The 20,097-nt window shown below is 41.8% G+C and overlaps 1 protein-coding gene and 1 long non-coding RNA gene across 11 annotated transcripts in view; one reads left to right on the top strand and one right to left on the bottom strand.

Annotated features, from left to right (window-relative positions):
* Positions 1-4,677: 4,677 nt before the first annotated feature.
* LOC135577452 (uncharacterized) lies at positions 4,678-9,299 on the bottom strand. The gene is made up of 2 exons (XR_010469251.1): positions 9,086-9,299; positions 4,678-5,891 (listed from the first exon to the last, which is right to left on the bottom strand). It is a non-coding gene; the product is annotated as an uncharacterized LOC135577452 (long non-coding RNA).
* A 3,426-nt stretch (positions 9,300-12,725) lies between these two features.
* MAST4 (microtubule associated serine/threonine kinase family member 4) overlaps positions 12,726-20,097 on the top strand; it is a 308,536-nt gene continuing 301,164 nt past the window's right edge. For 9 of the 10 annotated variants that reach the window (XM_065047432.1, XM_065047429.1, XM_065047428.1 and 6 more), the window contains exon 1: positions 12,726-13,189. In XM_065047432.1, the coding sequence (XP_064903504.1) occupies positions 12,947-13,189 (243 nt within the window). In that variant the 5' untranslated portion in view covers positions 12,726-12,946. The remainder of the gene's footprint in view (positions 13,190-20,097) is intronic. The other variant, XM_065047424.1, reaches the window with a different exon arrangement.

Here is a 20,097-nt window from a genome sequence, read left to right as displayed (position 1 = left end):
CCTCTGGGGCCTCAGGTGTATGAGGGTCCTCAGGACAGCCTCTGTCTAACATACTGCACAGCAATAGAGCCTATGCCCATAGCGGTCCTTAGGTGTAACTGTGATATTAAGGCTACTGTGGGAGCTGATAGCAGTTCCTGGTTCCCAGGTTCAGGTATGTGCCCTGGCTCTGTCTCAGCTGTATGTTTGGGTGAGATCACCGTGTACACCCTTGTTTCTTCACACCCCAGAAACCTCTCATGGTTTCTGCTGGAAGGAATCCTGAGCACCTGGTCCAAAAAGAATCTGGAGTGCAGTCATCTAAGTTCACAGGGTGGATGGTTGAAGAACTGAGACTCTGAACCTACCACTCAGCTCAGATGTAGAGAATGCAGAGAATAAATCCTGTTCTTCTCTGAGTCCTTGGGACCTGACAGGCAGCCAAAGAAAGGCATGCTTGTTTCCAGATGGTTGACTGCCTTCCAGTCCTCTCCTGGACTTAGGCATTTTAACTTTTCATTTTAAATTTTGTTTCTTTTAAAAAAACTCCTTAGTCAATTTGGGTTCTGTGGCAGAGTAAGAAATTTTTGAGATGTGTGTTTTCAGGTTGTACTATTTATTAATGTAATATGATACTGCATACTTAAAAATCACTGATCCAATATATACATTTTAAAGTATTCAGAACTGAATATTGTCCCAAAATAGAAGTTAATACTTCAACGTACATATTCTCCATAAAACATAAAGAAAAGCAACCTCCAAGCTTAGTGCATATTCAGATCTCTCGATTATATTTATGAATTTCAAGTATCACACTGGTTCACACAGCCAAAATAGTTGGGCAGATCGAAATTTAACAATTATTTCAAGTTAGATAAATTGTAATTATATGTATTTTAGAGTATTTACCCAACTACAGATCTGGATAAATATTGTGATGGTTGAAAGAACATTTGTCACAGCAATTATTTTGTAGATAAAAGTGCTGATTTATGCATTGAGTGTTTTGGTTTACTTTTTTTTTTTTTTTTCTTACAGACATACATAAATATTTCTATGAGCCTTCAGCAGTTCATGTTACTATGAATGGCAAAATCTGTCACAGCAGGCATACCTACCTCACTTCCTCATGCTTGGGGAGAGGCTTGTCACAGGGGACAGAGGTGCAGTGTCACAGCTGGCCAGCCTGACCCACAGCACCAGCCCCCCACATGCAGCCAGTGAGGGGCAGATGCTCTCCACTTCTGTCGATGCTCTGGCCCATAATGAACTTTCTGACCCCAGTTTTCTACATGTCAGAGAAGTTAAATGATTATTCTACAGTACTTGTCTCGCTTTAAATTTGTGTTTGTTTAATGAATTATGTTTTAGTTATACAACACTATAGGGTGTTTGCATAAACCGTGCTACATAAAATGTAATAGTGGGTTAATAGCAGGATAATTTCCCTATGGAAAACAATTATGGCTTTGACCCTCCAGGAGTCAGAATAAAATGCTGCAGGAATAAGAGAACTTACTATTGTTAACTCCCTAAATCTTACCATAACAGCGGAACTGAAAAATAGCTTATGTGCTTTGGATAAATCTTTCACTCAACAAATTATCATGACACAGAATTAAGAGACATGTACATACTATCTTTTCCAAGACTTCTTTAGCTTTTATGTCATTGATTTATTTTTTTTTTTTTTTAAACTGGATTAAGCATTTAATTGTTTGATTTGTCTGGAATCTCATTTTAGAAGTCATTACTAAATCCATCATGACCTAGAGCTGTTTTATAAGGATTTAATATCCTTATATATTTCCAATATATTTTCTAGCAGTTCTAATTATCACATTAAATGCACTGCAATGACAGAAAAAAAAAGCTAATACTTCAAAATGATTATAAATGGTTTTGGAAACTTGAAAACATTATTTCTGAAAGGAGAAAGTGTGGCTGTTGAAAAAGCCTTTTAGACTGCTATTTGAGAAGCTCTTTTTGTTCAACTGTTGATTGCACTATTGGAAATAATTGCTTATTTTCATTTTAAAGGGGTGGCTAAGACAGTTTACTCACCTTAGCATCTTATGAGCTTACTTCAGTATGTACTGTGTTGTATACCTACAATATTGGAAGGACTTTAAAATCACTAAACCAGCTAATTTAATAGGTCAGAATCAAGATTTGCTGGGTAATTGTACACAATCAGATGCATTTTTATAGTATTAAAAAACAGACTCATGTTATAGGTTACAAATCAAGTGCTCATTGAAGGGATATCTTTTTTATGTTTTTATATTCCCTTGCCTCATGGGTGACCTGAGGCTTGGCATACCTCATAAACATTGAATTATTAATTTTTGCCTGGTGTTTCCTGTGACATTCATTGCTGTAACACAAGAGTGTTTCATAATGAATTATTTTCTTATTGCAACAGTTCTGTGAGTGAAACAGATTTTATCTTTATTTAGGGTGAACAAGAGTTTCAGCTGCTGGAGACACACTGATTGGGTAAGCTTGGCTCAAGATGCAATAAGACAATTTTTCAAAGTGCTTGGTAAGGCTTACTTAAAAATTCCTAGTGGATTTTTCCAATTCAATTACTTTTTGGTGGTTTTGGCTGGAATTGCACATTGTCTTTGGAAAAGAAATAAAAAAGAAAAAGAAAGGATATCCTTATATTTCTCCAGGATATTCTGATTCAAATTTTGATTTTTGCAATTATTTTGTTTCCAGGTATCTTTATAGAGTTGTATTTGAGTGGTTTTGAGACACCCTCATGTAGTAAAGCATAGTAATAACACAAACTATTCATTGTTATTGTATAAATAACACAAAGCAGTAAAGGAACACCAAGCAAAATGTATGTGTATGCTAATTGCTGTATGGAAATTTGAGTTCTGTTCCCCTGGTATGGCTGCCGTGGCTGCTAAGAGTTTTGGTGAGGGAGCCTCAGTGCCTGCCTGGGCTATCTCTGGCAGGATTTTCATAGCCCCCTTATCATTCAGGACATATTTTCCAGCTTTTCCCACAACTCCAAGCAGAGCCAGCTGTGCCATTGTCTCATCCCACACCCCAGCTCGCCTAACTCCCAGATTACCATCTCATGGTGCACTGAATATATATATATATAAAGGGTGAGTGTCATGAAGATGGAGCCAGGCTCTTCTTGATGACAACCAACTGTACGACAAGGGGTAATGGATTCAAACTGGAACACAAGAGGTTCCACTTAAATGTGAGAAGAAACTTATTCTCAGTAAGGGTATCAGAGGCTGCCCAGGGGGGTTGTGGAGTCTCCTACTCTGGAGACATTCAAAACCTGCCTGAACACATTCCTGTGTAACCTCATCTAAGTATTTCTGCTCCAGTAGAGAGATTGGACTAGATGATCTCTTGGGGTCCCTTCCAATCCCTGACATTCTGTGATTCTGTGATTCTGTGAATGGGGCCCAGTCTTTTTGGAAAGGCTGGATGTTAAAGACCATCAGCCTTAGAGATCACTGTAAAGCACACGCACACTGACAGCGCCAAGTGTATTTCCTAAATTTGGGGTGCTTTCCCAGGCAGCCATACTGCTGTTGCTCTACAGGCTGTGCTACAGAAATGTGTCTCAACATGCCCACCCCAAGCCCTTGCTTTCTCTCTTCTCCATCTCTGTCTCAGTGGCTTCTGGCTGGGTTAGTGTGCCTGCTCTGGGGTCCACAGTGTGGCATCACCTCACCTCAGCCGAGTTCACACAGGCACTAAAACCAGAAGAGGTTTTTTTCCAACAGTTCCTGCACATACTCGTTGCACCTGCCACACTTCCACATCCTTGTTTCAACTCACCTTCTGCTCTTCTTCCTGTGTCTGTTGTCTGATGTCCATTCTTCCTGTGCATTTTGTAAAGTGGTGTCATTAAAGACTTCTCTCAGGCTTTGTGACTCTCTCTTACACATGGGTGAATATCAGTCACATTTCAGAAAAAAAATGGGCAATCTAGCTGTTACACAGAAAGATATTTCTACTGGTCCTATACAAACTAAGATAGGTCTATCATCAAATTAGGCTAAATTCTTATAAGGATGGTCATATCACATCCCTGACAGCAAGGTGATCCACCAAATTTTGGTCCAGGTTCTAAAACATAAAAGCACAGGAGCTTTGTATTGAGTCATTATGAACATTTTATAATCATTAAACAGTGTATTTCCTCTGATGTATTCTTGGAAATGGCTGAATGGTTGAAAATCCCAAGAATTAAAAAAAGAAAAAATAGCCACAACAATAACAACAGAAAAAACATGGCTGTTAACAACTTCAACTAAATTCTCATCATAGAAAACATCAGCTTGAATGAGTGCAACTTTGCACAAGTATACGCAGCCCAAGACAGACTTATGGTACTGAAAGCATTGGGCGACACCGCTACCACATTTCAGTCTGGTATGAAAAGTGAATCATTCTTTCAATACATGTCCCTAATTTTGGTATACTTCTTAAATTGTTTGTGTTCGCAAAGCTTAGGCTGAGACAGTGATTCATACAGGCAGATTTTCTATTAACGTGTACAACTATATTTTTCAATCTGAATATTTTTACTGTATCTCTGAGGTCTGGGATTCAGTGCATCCCCTATGAAACTCATTAGTTTCAACAGAGAAAAGCTATCACTGGAGAAGCATAATCTCTCTGCACTTAATAAATGAAGACAGGTTTGCTTAAAGCAGTTCAAGTTTATTACATTGTTGTCATAAACAGGCTAGAAAGATGAAATCTCACATATGCAAAGATAATTTGGAGCACAAAACCCAATATTTAGAGAGAGCTGGTTGGAAAAGAGAATAATACATTGAGAAGGTGCAAATTTGGTCTCTGCTGTTGACAACAAAACTGCTGAATTATTAAATCAACTGTAGAAATTTGCATTTATACATAAAAACCTCACATTACTTCAAAATACTTCATTATTATCAAAATGTATTATTATTGTTGTTATTAACATCATCATCCTCTCATAATTTTGAAGGTCTTACTCATTTTTGCCTCGGAGGAAAACTTGTTTCCTTAATACGTTTGACAGTTTGGGTGGGTTTCCAGAATCTTGAATGATGTTCTTGGCTAGGAAGCCATCTGGCACTTGCTCTTAATCCTTTCCACAACTCATATTAGCCAGATGAGCAACGATGTCTATTATTTTCACAGTGAGCAGCCTCAGATTAGCTCCCTACATTACATTAACGTGATTTCACATTTGTAAGTAGTCTTTGTACATGTTCAGGAATCTGATTTTAGGCATTTATTTTTTAAGTACGGACCACTATTTCCAATCTGGAACATAGAACATTTGAATTTTAAACATGCAATGCTTGGATAAGTTGAGAGTTTCCTACATCCCTATTACATGGAGTTTTATTTTAAACCGACAGTTACTGGTATAAGTGGCACGGAATCCTTGGAATAAGTGAATCAAAGAATATGGATTTGCCAACTTCAGCTCCCGAAACACTATTGTAAAATACTTGTATTTATACCTAACTTCCTACCATGAAACTGCCAATGAGACAATTACAACATAGAATAAAAGCAGAAAAATGTGTCCTTTCGGTGATATTTTCAGCAAAGTATGCCAATGGTCACAGAATAGTACTATTGATCTAATTAGTCTATCAAGCAACGGATCAAGTGAAGACCAAATTTTGATGTAGAATCCACTGAGTTTGTACTTACGCCTTACCTTATGCTATGCATGATGCCTGAGCAAAGATATATAAGACCTAGAGGCCAAACATCCCTATTGACAGGAACAAGCTTGCAGTGGAAATGAAGTAAATGGAGAATTCAGTCATCTTCAGGAAACCTTCCTCTCACGTATGTGCTTATATCATAGTGGAGGATGACGGTGATAACAGTGAATTTCCTCCTTATTCTGTCTCCACCTGAAAACAGAGAACTCACTTTTGATATATAGTAGGACACATATATACCCAATGAAAAATAAGAATAATAGAATAAAGAAAACTAAATGCCTATGTCATGTGATTTTACTTTGAAAATTGAAAGTAGGCCACAAAAGTTGTCATTGTAGCTGTTAAAATCTTACATTAAAAACGTGAAGCAATACTTTGAAAAAACACAAAGCTGTTTTCTAATTCTGGTAGACAGCACAAGTAAAAATTACCTTTCTAATATTTTACTTTATGCATAAGATATATACACTAGAAATTGAATGTATCTTCTTAAGCATGTAACGTCTTCCTAGCTTTAGAGTCATGACATATGAGTTTGGGAGAAGATTACCATAGTTATTAACTGGAGAGAGATCAGAACAGAGTGAAACTCAGAATATTAGTCCCATTTACATGTACAATGGGGACTTAGCTTTTACTGGTTTTGTGAGGAAGAATATCTGCACAATACTGTGGCACCATTTTTAGGGCTCCCACACAATAGTTGATTTCCCAGAGAAAATCACTGCCTTTCCCCAAACACTGTGCCTGCTCTGTTTAGGAACTGTGAGGCCTGAGATGAGGGCAGACAGAGCTTACAAAAACCTCGTGGGCTGCCTCAAACAGTTTTCTGCCTCAGTTGTTGCCATGGAGCTTTGGAGAGTTTGACAGTTCAGGGCAATCACCGAATCTCATATTTGCCTCCCATTTTCATGTTGTTTTTCAAGGATGCTCTGCCTAACATTTATCAAGGAGTATTTCTCTCCACAAACTTTGCAGCCCATCCTAATGCTTTCAACTAGGGCCTTAACATTTATGGGAAGGATGATTGAGGGCATCTAATCTTGTCCAGGGAAGTTCGGTACCCCCTGGAGCCTGGAAAGTCCAGCATTTCTCAGGGTGCAGGTATAAATCAGGTTTACTTACTCTCTGTTGAGCTAAAGGTTAAAACATGGTTTGGGAATGCTAGAAATAGTGACCAGAATACACCACAGGATGTAGCCCTGTATGTCTAGACTGTATTTAGCAGTCCTCAGCTGACTATGCCTCTCAGCTAGGACCACGAGGCTGGCTACATAACCACAAAGCAGGAAGGGTCTCAGAGCTCCTCTCTTCTCCACACTCCCTCCACAGCTGGAGATCCAGTTATCTCCAATTTCCATCCTTGGTCTGTACCATCTCCTCCTGTCTGTCTGTTCTTCATAAGAGCTCATCACTGGGCACTGGGATACTGCATGGTAAAATGAGAAATTATCACCTCCTTCCTACTTCTCCGGTTACAGCACTGTGATGGAACATGGATAACCTTGTTTAAATGTTTGTGAGAAGTAACAGTTTTTCCATAATTTCATAAGAGTCATAATATTGACTTCTAATTTTTTATAAAAAACATACCTCATAAAGTAGAATGTGAATTTGAGAGCAGAGCTCTCAGAATGGGTAACCTTTCTGTTGTATGCCAGTTGGTAACAGGCCTGTGCCAAGCTCACGCTGCTCTTCCCTGCTGCTGGCACATTGCTACATGTCCCTGATAGACAAATGTTGTGAAGGTGAGGGAGAATTTGTGGAAGGCTCCCTGCTCAAGGGTTATTAATCACAATAAGTCAGCAGACTTTTGCAAAAACTCCACACAATGTGCTGGCAGTATGTTTCTTTGTCTGATGTCCAATTAAGACAGTATCACTTCTACTTGCCCCTGTCAGCCCTCAGCCTCCTAGCCACCCTGAATCTGCCTGGAACCAAGGGCAGGGGTTTCTGATGTTCAGTGACAGTGGTGCAACCCCACAGCAATGCCTTGAGGGAGTCCTGAAAAGGAGATCAGTGGGTTATGCTTCCCTCTCGTCCTGTGCATCCTCCTGGTGCTCTGTGATATATAAAGAGTGTTGGGCAGAATTCTTGGTTTTACCCTGAAGGTGTCAGAAATGTAAATGTCAAAGAGTGTACACATTTGTCAGATGTTCCCTCTAAGCATGATTTTCTGCAGGTCTCCTGACAGTGATTCATGCAGTGTTCAGGCAGCTCCTCAAGTGCCAGTAATCAGGAAAAGTGTATTTAGCAATTAGGCTATTTAGTCCTGATCACATCATCTTTACCTGACAAGACACTGGCACTACTTGGACTTGATAAAGCACCTACAGCAGGTGGAGGCCTACACTATCTTATTTTCCTGCCCTGGCAGAGACATGTTACATCTGGTAACATATTCAATTAGTAGAGGATATGCTATATTTTTCTCAGGTTTAGTATATGTTCCACTAACTTGAATGGGATATTTCTGTTCATGCACATACCTATTGTCGCTGGGATTTATAATGTAACATGATCAGACTGTTAATGCCTCTGAAGATGATCTGAAGCTAATCAGCATGTTCAAATACCCTTGCTTCATTCTCTGCAAGTGCTATGGAAAGCAAATTGTGCTTCAAATTCATTGTCAAAAAAAGCTCTTTAGTGGTGAGAGAGAGTCTCAGAATTTATTCTTTTGGGAAGAAATGAAGTGGGTTTTGCTTACTACGAAGTATGAAATTCAACCTATCCTAAAGTCTAAGGATATTCTCAGAGATAAGAATAAAAGACCTTCAAACCATCCTGTATGTTCAGTGGTGTCTGTCCCATCCCAGACACTAGAGTTGTCACTACACATTGTTTTACACGCTTCCAGCCTACCACTGCAGCTGGCATTAGTAGGTATTCCTGACACTAACACCAGTGGGATGTAGCCCACCAAGTAAAAGCTTTTGAATTCCTGATCTTCGATATTGCTTGAGAGTGAATGTAGAGATAAACCACATAAGGTAAAAATTTAAGGCGGTCTTCATGGCACTGTAATATTTATTTTCAATAAATCCAGATTCCCAAAAAGTAACTCTGATTCCAGAATTTGCTGCTACAACTGGGAGGAACACCCAAAAACACAAATTCCTGCTTGCACATTTTCCGCTTGTACTTCAGGTAGACAGCTTTTTTTTTCCCCCAGAGGTAAAGCAGAAATATGACTGAATGAACAACCTCTTACAGAAACGAGTGCACTAATGAAACATTTATACACCACCAGTGCAAAGTCTGGAATTAAAAATTGAAAGGCTTATTCATATTACAATTTGCTTTCAGGATTGGCACTAATTGGCAATGCTGTTGGCAGTCTCAACAGGGAGGGCAAGAACTGAGTAAGCATGTAGACTTACTCATCCAAAGAAGTGGTTCTTCCAGGTCAGGCTTAGTGCACATTTACGATGCAGAAAGGGAAGCAGAGTGCTGTTGTTACGGCAGTGTAACTGTATTGTTTGGAGAGCCTTGCATTTGGCAGGTCTGTCAGTCTTGTCTAGGGATTTTCTCAGGTGCTAACCTCACTCTATCACCGTCTTTTGAAAACTTCTTCTTGCAGACGTGGACTTTTGCCTAAGTATGCAGAACCAAAGGGGGAGAAGAATATTGTAAGCAGTATAAAAAATAATTTGATGGCACACTGCCTAGTTCAAAAAGGCAACAATTTGAAGATGACTCATGTCATAAATCTGGTGCAAAACCAAACTCAATGTTTTGCATTCGACCCATCGAAGCTTTAATGTGGGACAGAAATTTGCCCTGATAATACCCTAGTCCTAGCCTTTGTATTTTATCTTGAGTTGCATACTTCCTCTCTGATTTTTCTCCAGTTTATTCAATGCACTGCTACGTCATCAATGCACTGCTGCAACAGTCACTCTTTGCCTGTTATTTTTACCATATATTTGCTTCTTTGATTCCTTGCTATCCTTTATTATTAAAGACACTAATACTTATCTTCAAAGCCCAGTTACAAAACCAATCATTATCTTATCTGTCTTTTCATGCTGTCTCATGTATAGCTATGATTTACTGACCATTTTTCTACACCTTTTCATGCTTTTGTCCAGTTTTTCCCTTATGCTTCGCAACCTTGTGCCAAGCTTGTCAATAAGCGTTAGCCAGTCATTCTTCCAGTCCTTCAAGACCACACAGAGTGTAGGCATTTCCCAAGCATTAAAAACCATGTATATAATCAAGGAGTTTTCAGATGCATTTTATTTCTTGCATTGTACTTTGTTTTCCATTAGTTGACAGGTGAGCACTGAGTAATGTCCATAGTGAACAGCTGTACCAAACCATAGGACTATTTTCCTTGATTATAACTTACGTGAACATTGTGTTTCACTTTCAATTTGTGCAGCACTGACCACAACTCATGGAGAAGACGTATGATCCTGCTGGAAGGACCAGGAGGAAAGCGACATGTTCTTGCCTGAGGTGAGGAGGCAGGAGAGGGGCAGGAGTACCCTGCTGTGGCTGTGCAGAGCCAAGTGGGTGACTGCTGTGTATACTGGGGGAGGACACAAAAGGAAAGCTGAGCAGATCAGTGGATGGCTGCTTGTAAACAGTGTGCGAATGGGTGAATGTTCCCAAAGCTGAGCCTGGCTCCTGCTGTAGCTGAGGTTGTACCACTCTGAGCTACACAGTCCTCTCTCTTCTCTCCACCAAATGAATCTAATGCCTGACAAGAGATACTCAAAGCTTATTAAATATGGACATCTTCTTAAAAGAGTATTTTTTAAATGAGCTTCTCAAGTCATGCCAGATATTAAGGATTTTGCCACAAAGCACCTCACTGATTTGTGACAGTGAAGTGCAAGCAACAGCACTTTTCCCAGGATGGAAAACAACGTAAACTTATATCTTTGCTGCTTTTAGCTTTAGCTCCCTTTTAGCAACTATAGGCAGCATAGTAGCCCTCTTCTGTTTGTGTAAGATAATGTTAGCAGAGCACATGATATGGCATAGTCATAGGCCAGAGCAGAACAATATTGTCACTTGTCTTCTGTAACTCTTGGGGTGATACACTAAATCTTGAGTACCTTCTCAGATTTCAATGTATGGCATAAACTAGAGCAGTTCACTGACTATTCTAATATATGCCTTGCTGCCCTCAGATTATAAGGACTCTTCTGGTAGATTATAATAACTGAAGTGCAGAGGCACTTTGGCTAAGATGGGTTTCTCCAGCCTCATCTCAGGCATTAAGATAAAAAAGAAAGTGACAAAGATCTCCAGTGTCGCTTTTCACCACCTGGCAATTTTCTCGTACATCGCAAATTCCCAGGTAGGAAATCAAGCCAGTTTTTCTGCTATGACACTATACCAGAGGCAGAATCTGACTGGAGAAAGTTTGGAGAAATCCAAGGAGTCGGAAATTACAAGTAAGTGCAGGTTTTGGAGATACAAGACTCAGAACCTGGAGTATTGAGGAGGAACTCTTTCCTCTGATTAGTTAAAACAATTATAGTTAGGTTTGGAGTAGTATATGCATATTACTCATTTAGCCAAAATTAGGTTTTGTGGGTTTGCATATATCTCATGTTTCCTTATCATTAAATGTTGGTATAGGCAAATTTCGGGGTCAAATTCTGTCCCTAGTGACTATTACAATCCTCTTTCCCAATAAATCAACTTGTAGGCATTTTAAGGGCCTGATCTAAGTACTGACAGGAAATCACAGAGAAGAATTGTTACAATCTAATATCCAGCTTTAACAGCTTGTTTAAAGCAGAGAAGGACTGAGATTTGGAGAATTTTATATAGTTATATTTCCTTTCAGTATTAATCTGATAATCCATATTATCATTATAGCATTAAAAAAATAGTTTTTTCCATTCACCATCTGGGAATACTGGATAAACTGATCAAATTACAAATCTGAAAAAGGGGAGACTTGCATTCTGGTTCCTACTTTTATTATCTACATACTGTGTTAATTAGAGCACATCAATAACTGTTTTATGCTCACATTCCTTTTTCTATGAAATGGAGATGATATCTACTCTGTAGTGATGCTGTGGGACTTCATTCATTACCAAAGAGCTTAATCTGTTTTGATTCCACAATTGGATTAGCTCAGGGGACCCTGGGCTGTACAGGCATAGGCAAATATGGCTCTCGTGTATATAGGTATATACTTATTTATAATGCCAGTACATTAATCATACCAGCACAGTTATCATTACGGACACCTCAGGACAGGAAAAATAAATAAAGAAAAAAAAAAGAAAATTTTACAATAATGTTTAAAAACCGACAGGGCAACTATGTTTAAAAGCCTTAAGCATGAAGCAGTTGTCTAGGAGTATTTGCAGAAGCTTTCAGGTCACTAACTCCTGTGATCTGCTTTGGTTTCGATGTCTCCGAAAAGCCTGGCCACAAATCCCAACGTCAATGTCCGTTTCAAAGTCTAACATCCAAAGAGACTTTGTTTGCTGCAAGATCATAACGAGGCGTCGGTAGCCTTTTGCAAACGACACGAAACTGGCAGAGCAGCAGCGATAAACTGCTGATAGCTCCTTTCTAAACGGAGAAAGGGGCGTAGAAAACCCTGTTGTCATGTGAAATACCTGCCGCTACTTAACCCCGCGGCATTGCCCCCGGAGCGGAGCACGGCTCGCTGCTCCCCGCTACGCCGAGGCGCACCTTGCGCACCGCCCGGCGGGACGATCGCGCCCGGCTTTGGCCTCTGGCAGAAGCCGCTGCTCACTCCGCACCGCTGGCTACCACCTGCCGCCACCGGGACAGCCGCCGGGACCGGGCTGCTGGGGGCAGGGACCACCAGCCCCGGGGCGTCGCGCCTTCGCCCCTACCTCCACTTGCGGCAGCGGGCAGCGTGAGGGCTCCCCCATCCCTCGTACCCTCCTCCCTGCCCGCAGGCAGACGCAGCCCGCTGCTGCCCGAACACCGCTCCGCCACCGGAGCCGCCCGGTCCCCGCGACGCTCCCTTCCCTTCCCCTCCTCCCCCGCCCCGTTACCTGCCTCCCTCCCGCCACGCTCCGTTCCGCCGCGCTCCGCCGCGCCGGGCCCGCCCCCCGCGCCATTGGCTCCGCCCGGCCCGCCCCGCCCGCCGGCACCACCCGCCGCCCGGGAGCGCGGTGGACGGCCCGGAGTGGGGAGCGCTGCCGCCACCGCGACGCTGCGCTGTGCGGAGCGGGGGTACCGCGGCTTCCGGCGGCCGGGCATGCGGGCGGCGCGGCTCTGAGCCCCTGGCCATGGCTGAGAAAGTTTCGGCGGCTCCGGAGCGGCCGGGGGGCACCGGCCACGTCGACTCCTCTTGCTCCGGCTCCTCCTCCGGCTCGGAAACTCTCTCCGAGGAGGGGGAGCCCGGCGGCGGCAGGGTGGCGGCGGCCCCTGGCGCGGGGGAGGCGGCGGGGCGGCTGCGGCCGGGTGAGGAGCAGGCGAGCCCCGGCGGGCGGCCGAAGGACGACGCCTCGCTGGAGGAGCGGGATGAGGAGGTGCGCGGGGCCGGGGCGGCGGCGCTTTCTTCTCCCGCCCGGAGGCACCGGGCTGAACCGGGAGCTCCTGCCCGGGGCGGCCCGCCCGGAGTGGGAGGCGGGAGTGGCCCCCCGGCGGGGAGCAGCTTCATGCTCACCTGGGTGCTGCCGCTTCGCGTCATCTCGCCTTCTAAACACGGGGCGTTCTTGTTTCGGCTCCCCCGGCTCTCGCTGCTACTAGCTGCCGATACCGGGGATTTTTGTATGGAGGGGGTATTTTTTTTTTGTTTTAAGAAACCATGCTTTTTCTAACGTATCACCTTTGGATAGCGTTGCTCTAAAGCAAACTCTTCAATGTCAGGCGGAAGTGATGGGCAAGCCCCTAAACTACAGTAGTCCTCTTGGGAGAGCTAATGACAGGCTGTGGATTATGGAGGAGCTCTGTGCGTGATAGATCTATAGCGTGATACGCGGATACCCGTGTTCTTCCCTTCCTTCCCCTGCTGATCTAGCTGCAATACCTTCTAACGGCACTCTTATAAACAAAACCAACCCGCCGCTCTGTTACAGTAAAGTCACTCTTTTGTGTCTGAAACTGGTTGTTTTTTTTTCCTCCTTCTTGTATGGTTCGCACTCCTTAAAGGTATTTCTTGCTTTAACCCCCAAGCCAAGTGCATTGTTTGGCCTCTGCTGTACCTTGCCTCTGTACATCTTTTTTTATGCCTTAGTTGAGTGGCTGACTTTTGTTGTGGTCAACTTTTTAATTTGCTCTTATGTGGTGTTTCTTTATTGTGTGCTTTCATGTGCCTGGATGTGCAAAGATTGTTTTATTTTATTTTATTTTATTTTTTTTGGGAAACCCTGGCATTATTAAAGGAATATCTGTGAAGCGCTGGCTGAAGTTATTTGCAGCTAGTTAAGCTGTGGTTGCCAGGAGTGTTTTCCTCTACAGTAATGGCTTGCTTATGTATCTCCTGTTTTCCTCCTCATTTGCTGATACCTCTGTTGAACTGATGCAACTGTAGGACAGGATGGTGAATTAGATCTAAATATAACTTTCTCCATGCCCCTTTTTTTTTTTCTCTAAATACTCAAACTTGGACAAGGTTCCTGCACTGTTTCGACTGCATAAGCCTACAAAGGGTGGAATGTGTTAATAGTGAAGTGCATTTATGATAGTAGTAGAATGAATTTGGATATATTAGATATATTAATGTAATTTATTCTTTTTATAGAGATGTGAACTTGCTTTATTCACTGAACTGAGTAGCAGCTCTGTAGCTGCTGTTAGCATGGTGCTCACTGGTAGGTAATTAATATATCCTGCTTCTTGGCAGGTCTTGCATGTGTGGGCTGAGGGCTGTGCTTACCACCACTATGTGGTGTCTAGTTGGTTTGGTTCTTAGTTGGTAAGCTTACAAAATACCGTGTAGAAATACACAAAGGCTGTCTGTTCAGTTAGCTGAACTCACAGACCCTGGCAGACCAGTTAACTTCTGGTTAAGGCTAGTTTTTTCGGTGTGTGCTTTGGAGATGAATTACAGGTCCTTTTTGAGCTGAAAGTGTAGGAAAGGTAAGCTCAAAAAGAAGTCGACATTGCTCTCATTGGAATTTGGAAATTCTACATGGGCAATCTGATACCTCATCTGCAGTTAGTAATGCTAGAACTTACCAGCATAGCTCATTTTAAAGTAGTCGGAAGGGGTGCTTAGAATGTGTGGCCTTTTTCTCTCCCCCTTATTCCCCTCTGTTAGATTGCTTTGTTATATGAAACCAATCTGTTTTGTCTGTGTTTTTTGTGATTTGGTTTTGCCCATCCTTCCATTTTGGTGTAGTCAGTGCTTGCAGCTGAAATCCTGCCTACCTGCAAAGCCACCTGTATAATCATTTTTTGTATAAGGACACCACAATGCATTAGAGTGCAGGAATAAATGAATGCGTCTTAATTTAAAACTGAGAGACCAATCATGTTGCTTGCACACTGAAACCTTTAAGGGTAGTGGAAAAAGGCAAGACTGAGGTCAGAGATGAACGTACAGAGGATTTCAGACTTTCTTTACATGCTGCTAACTGTCAAAAGTGTAACATTGAGAGAAGTGCTTACCATTTTCATACTGACATCCCAGCTAATTACTGTCAAATAATGAAAATTTTGAGGTTCTCTGCAATGTTCTGTTTCTGAGTTCTTTTGGTTTTATGGATCCCTAACACTTGATCCTGCTTTTCCAGGTTTCCTTTCTGCTCTTGCTTTGTCCTTGTCAACATAGCAGAACTGAATCTGTTGTCATGGCTGTTCAGTATCCTTGAGACAGCAGTGAAACAGATTGTCCTGATACCTCTCTTGCTGCTATTTTAGCTGTCAGTAAATTCTTCAAAGCCATGACATAAAAAATATTTTCAAACTAAATCTAAAAATGAGTAATTAGAAAAACGCATATTTTCCCATGTGTTACTACTTCATGTGGTGTTCCAGTAGAATTGTTTATTCTTCTGTGTCATTGTATATGACATAGTTGACAACTCTGATCTCCTCTCCTACTAGACCTTTTCTTTAGACTAAACAACCCCAGTGCCTTTAATCTTTCCTTATAGAATGTGTCTCCAGACATCTGTTCATTCTCATTGCTGTCTTGTAGACTCTTTCCAGCTGGTCATGTCTTGAAGTGTGACATCAAAAACCAATATGCCATACATAGATTTAGGCTTTGCCAGAGCTGACTAGAACAGGAAGATTGTTTCAAAGGTCTCTCAAGTTATGTTATTTTTTACGTAGTCCAGACTGCTTGTTTACAGTATGTAGTCCCTTATGAGTTTTATGTATCTTTCTGAAGAGTGATATGAACATTTCCGTTCCACCAAAATGAATGGTTTGTCTCCTCAGCTCAGTGAAGGAACCTTAATGTTGTCACTTAAAGTAGGACTGCTTCTTTTATGTCCAGAAATTAAATAGTAGAACTGAAAGCTTGATAACTTGTCTTCTGAATTTCACATCTGAAAGAGTTAATTCCTGGAACTGACTGGGGAGGGGAGCTTCAGGGTGGGAAGAGAAGGTATATCACTCCTCTTCACCCCCTCCCCCTTATTGTTACTTCACCCTACTGCTCCATAAACTTCACCTTAAAAAAAAATAATCACAAAATAACCAAAGAAAAGCAGTCTCTCGTTTCATGTAAGCAAAGCCAAATGATAGTTTACAAGATTATAGCCATCAGTTACTGAAGTGTTTTTGGTATCTTACTCTGAGATCTTAGACACATGAGAATTAAACATGGCTTTAACTTCATGTGGGATGAACTTTGCTTCTGGAACATCAGTGCATTGGAGTGCTGTGGGTGGAAAACACATGAAACTCAGATGAATTCAAGCAGATTATTTGCCTATGCCGTTGTGAGGCAAGTGGCTAACTGCTGTCAGAAGCAGGCAGGATGGGATCGCATGGTGAAGGGCACTCAAGGCAAATGCTACGTAGAGGATGGCTCACTGCTTTCCTAACGCAGCATGGTTGTTTACTTTTTAAAGGATTATTCTGTATTCTCTTAAGAACTCTTCTTGTTGGAAGGAATGCTTTCCAGACTGTGAAGAGAGGAGTTGAGGCTGGGCAACAGCTTGTTTTCTGTTGTAATCTGTCTGCTTCTATGGTCTGTGTAGTCAATACCTACCAGGATTATAAGGAAAGGGATAAATGCAAAGAAGAACAGAATTTTCCCATTTTCCTTTCTGTTGTGTTTTTCTCTTCTCTACATGAGTCTTTCTTTTGACAGAAAAAAGTGACTCTGAACAGGAAACATGTTTTATGAACTTTATTGAGGAAAATAGTGCCAAATGTCGTTTTCTGCATTAGTTTCTCTTGTTCAAAATGTTTTTCAGTCTTTCAGTCCAGCATGGAATATAATTTTTTTAATTGTGGTTTTCAAATCTTAGTCAGTGTTTTACAGGGCAGGTGAGAGCTCTCTTGGGTTAATCTTATTTCTTAAAAAGAGGCTGAAGGCAAGCTATGGATTCCTTCCCTGTGTCTGTAATCTCAAGGATCTGAAGGTTAATTTGTATGTCCTGGACTTGTCTGTCTTTCCCATCTCTGTCAGCTGACCTGGAAGAGCTTATCTTTCTACAAACATTGTCACAGTGACTAGTAGTATGCATTGTTTACCAGAGCAGAGTGGCAAGCCAGGGAGGATCACTAGTCTTCCAGGGAGAATAATACTTCTTCATATATTATAGCTATCTTGGTCTGAAATGAATCCAAAAACTTCTGAACTTGCCAGTGTCTTCTGAATTACCATAGCGAGTTGTCTTGATTATTTTGGATGCTTTAAAAAAGCTCTCAAACCCACCCACAAAAAACAGTGGGGGACTGGGGAGAGGAGATACAGTGCTTTGTTCTCAAATAATTTCAGTTTTTCCTCTCTAAACATTTGACACTGCAGTGGCTATCAAAGCTGATAAGAGTTGGTCTATGTTGAAAAGTTGATGAGCAACATGAAAAAAAAAAAGGATTTCTTGTGAAAAATGTCCACTGACCTTTGAAGTTGATTATTCTACACTTTCTCCCACTCTATAGTTGATGTGTATCATATTAAAAAAGATACTTCACTGCACAGAGTGACAACTACAAAAGTTTTTTCTGTTGCTGCTAATTCTTCATCTGAACCTGTCACCTTGCTGTTTATGTTGCAATCTATTGTGACTTCAGGAGGACTGTATGGTGGGTATTGATTACTAGATAGCTAAGATTCTGTCATGATGGTACTCATAGCAAAGTGAAGAGGGTGGTAAAAAAAGTATTGCTCTAAAAGCTGCTGCTTCACACATTGTCCTTAAGCATATGTCCACTAGAAAGCTACAGTACCTCTAGCATTACACTGTCTGCCAGATCTTCACCCCAACAAAACTGTAGTGTGATTTAAGGGAACGATGGAAATCAAATACTTTTGGGTAAAGCAAGAAAAGAATGTGTGAAGCTCTGCGGAAAGGGACTGGAGGGTTCTGGTCCATGGCAAGTTGAACATGAGCCAACAGTGTGCCCTGGCAGCCAGGAGGGCAACTGTGTCCTGGGTGCATCCAGCACAGCATTGTCAGCCGGGCAGGGAGGTGATTGTCCTGCTCTGCTCTGCACTGGTGCGGCCTCACCTGGAGCACTGTGTGCAGGTCTGGGCACCGCAGGATAAAAAGATAAAGCTACTGGAGAGTGTTCAGAAGAGGCCTATGAAGTTGGTTAAGGGTTTGAAGGGGAAGCCATATGAGGAGCGGCCAAAGTCACTGGGTTTGTTCAGCCTGGAGAAGAGGAGACTGAAAGGAGATCTCATGGCAGCTACAGTTTCCTCACAAGGGGAGGAGGAGGAGCATGCACCAACTCTTCTCTCTGGTGACCAATGACAGAACCTGAGGGAATGGCAGGAAGATGTGCCAGGGGAGGTTTAGGTTGGACATTAGGAAAAGGTTCTTCCCCCACAGGGTGGTGGAGCACTGAACAGGCTCCCCAGGGAGGTGTCATGGCCCCAAGCCTGACAGTGTTCAAGAAGAGACTGGACAACACCCTCAGACACATGGTGTGAACTGTGGGGTTGTCCTGTGCAGGCACAGGAGTTGGACTGGGTCGATGACCCTTGTGGGTCCCTTCCAACTCAGGACATTCTGTGATTCTGTAAGTGAATGGCAGTGTCTATATGTGCATCCATGTATGATGGACACAGTGGTATTTCTGTCAAAATGTTGCTGTGACCTAACTAGTAGTAGTGTTTTTTTATTTCTTTCCCCTCCTCTTGTCCTGCTGAAGTACTAGGCATAGGACATGCTTAGACCATGTGGGAGGGACCACTGATAAGTTTTTCTTTTAATTGTTTCAAACTTTCTTGTCTCTAATGGTGGTGGATCATTCCCTGTTGCAGCACATCCCGAATGTTACAGCTACCTAAAGATGAATGGCTTAATTGCTAGAGTGTGATCCTTAGATCATACTGAGGAATAGTTATGCAGTCATAAAATGTATACTTTTCAGGGTTAAAATGATTACAGTGAGATTAAATAAACACTCATCTAGCCTAGAGCAGCCATGAAACTGTTCATGTGTCACGTGAGCCAGAGAAACAGCATTGCTTTTTGGTTTTTGGCTATGTTTGTGCTAAGTTACCTATAAATTTGAATACTTTACACTTTGTAGGGCTGTCTCAACAGTCATGTAAAACACTTTATTGATTTGCTTTTAGTATGGAAAAGAATGTATATTTGTTTCCTGCTTGAAACTTTCTGCATGTAGGATAGGCCTTTAACATGCATGCTGGTATGCACCCTTATTTCAGAAATGCACTGGGATTAAAAGAGACTCATGGTTGAAGACTTTATTTAATACAGCTGTGTGCTGTTGCCTGAGATTTTAGATGATCTGTACAATAGTAATGTTTGCAGCTCTTTGGAGCTTCTTTGCAAGATGTTTGGTGGGTATGAATAAGACTGTAACATCTCCCTTCTCACTTGGAATCGGTGAGAGCTAAAGAAGCAGATTCATATATTGTCCAGGAAAAAGGTGGGTGAGGACCAGATAATTATGGTCTTCAAACCCAAATTTGAATGCATTTGCAAAATGGTTGGAGTGGGCCTTTTTCACCCTTTAAATTTTACAGACAGCATCTCTTAGTATCTATATGTTCAACTGTGAAATCAAATGTAGAGAAACACGTTTTTTTGAAAAGTGGCAGCTCTGTAGAAGGAGGACAGTGTAAGTCAAGCATAGCCTGCTGCCTTTTACATACTTTTGGCTAGATGTAAGCTGCTTTGAACTCAATGTCAGTAAACATTTTGGTGTTACTTGTGTGCTATGAGGAAGCTCCGTGTGATGGGTGTGCTTTACTAGCAGCAACAGCTTGTGGCAAGTGGAGTTTACACAAAGGGATAAAAGAGCCCTGATTCTTGAGGCATAAAATATGAGCACTGTC

This window comes from Columba livia, chromosome Z (genome assembly GCF_036013475.1).
Source record: "Columba livia isolate bColLiv1 breed racing homer chromosome Z, bColLiv1.pat.W.v2, whole genome shotgun sequence".
In the NCBI taxonomy this organism is placed as follows: Eukaryota; Metazoa; Chordata; class Aves; order Columbiformes; family Columbidae; genus Columba; species Columba livia.
This window is presented reverse-complemented; position numbering and strand designations above follow the sequence as displayed.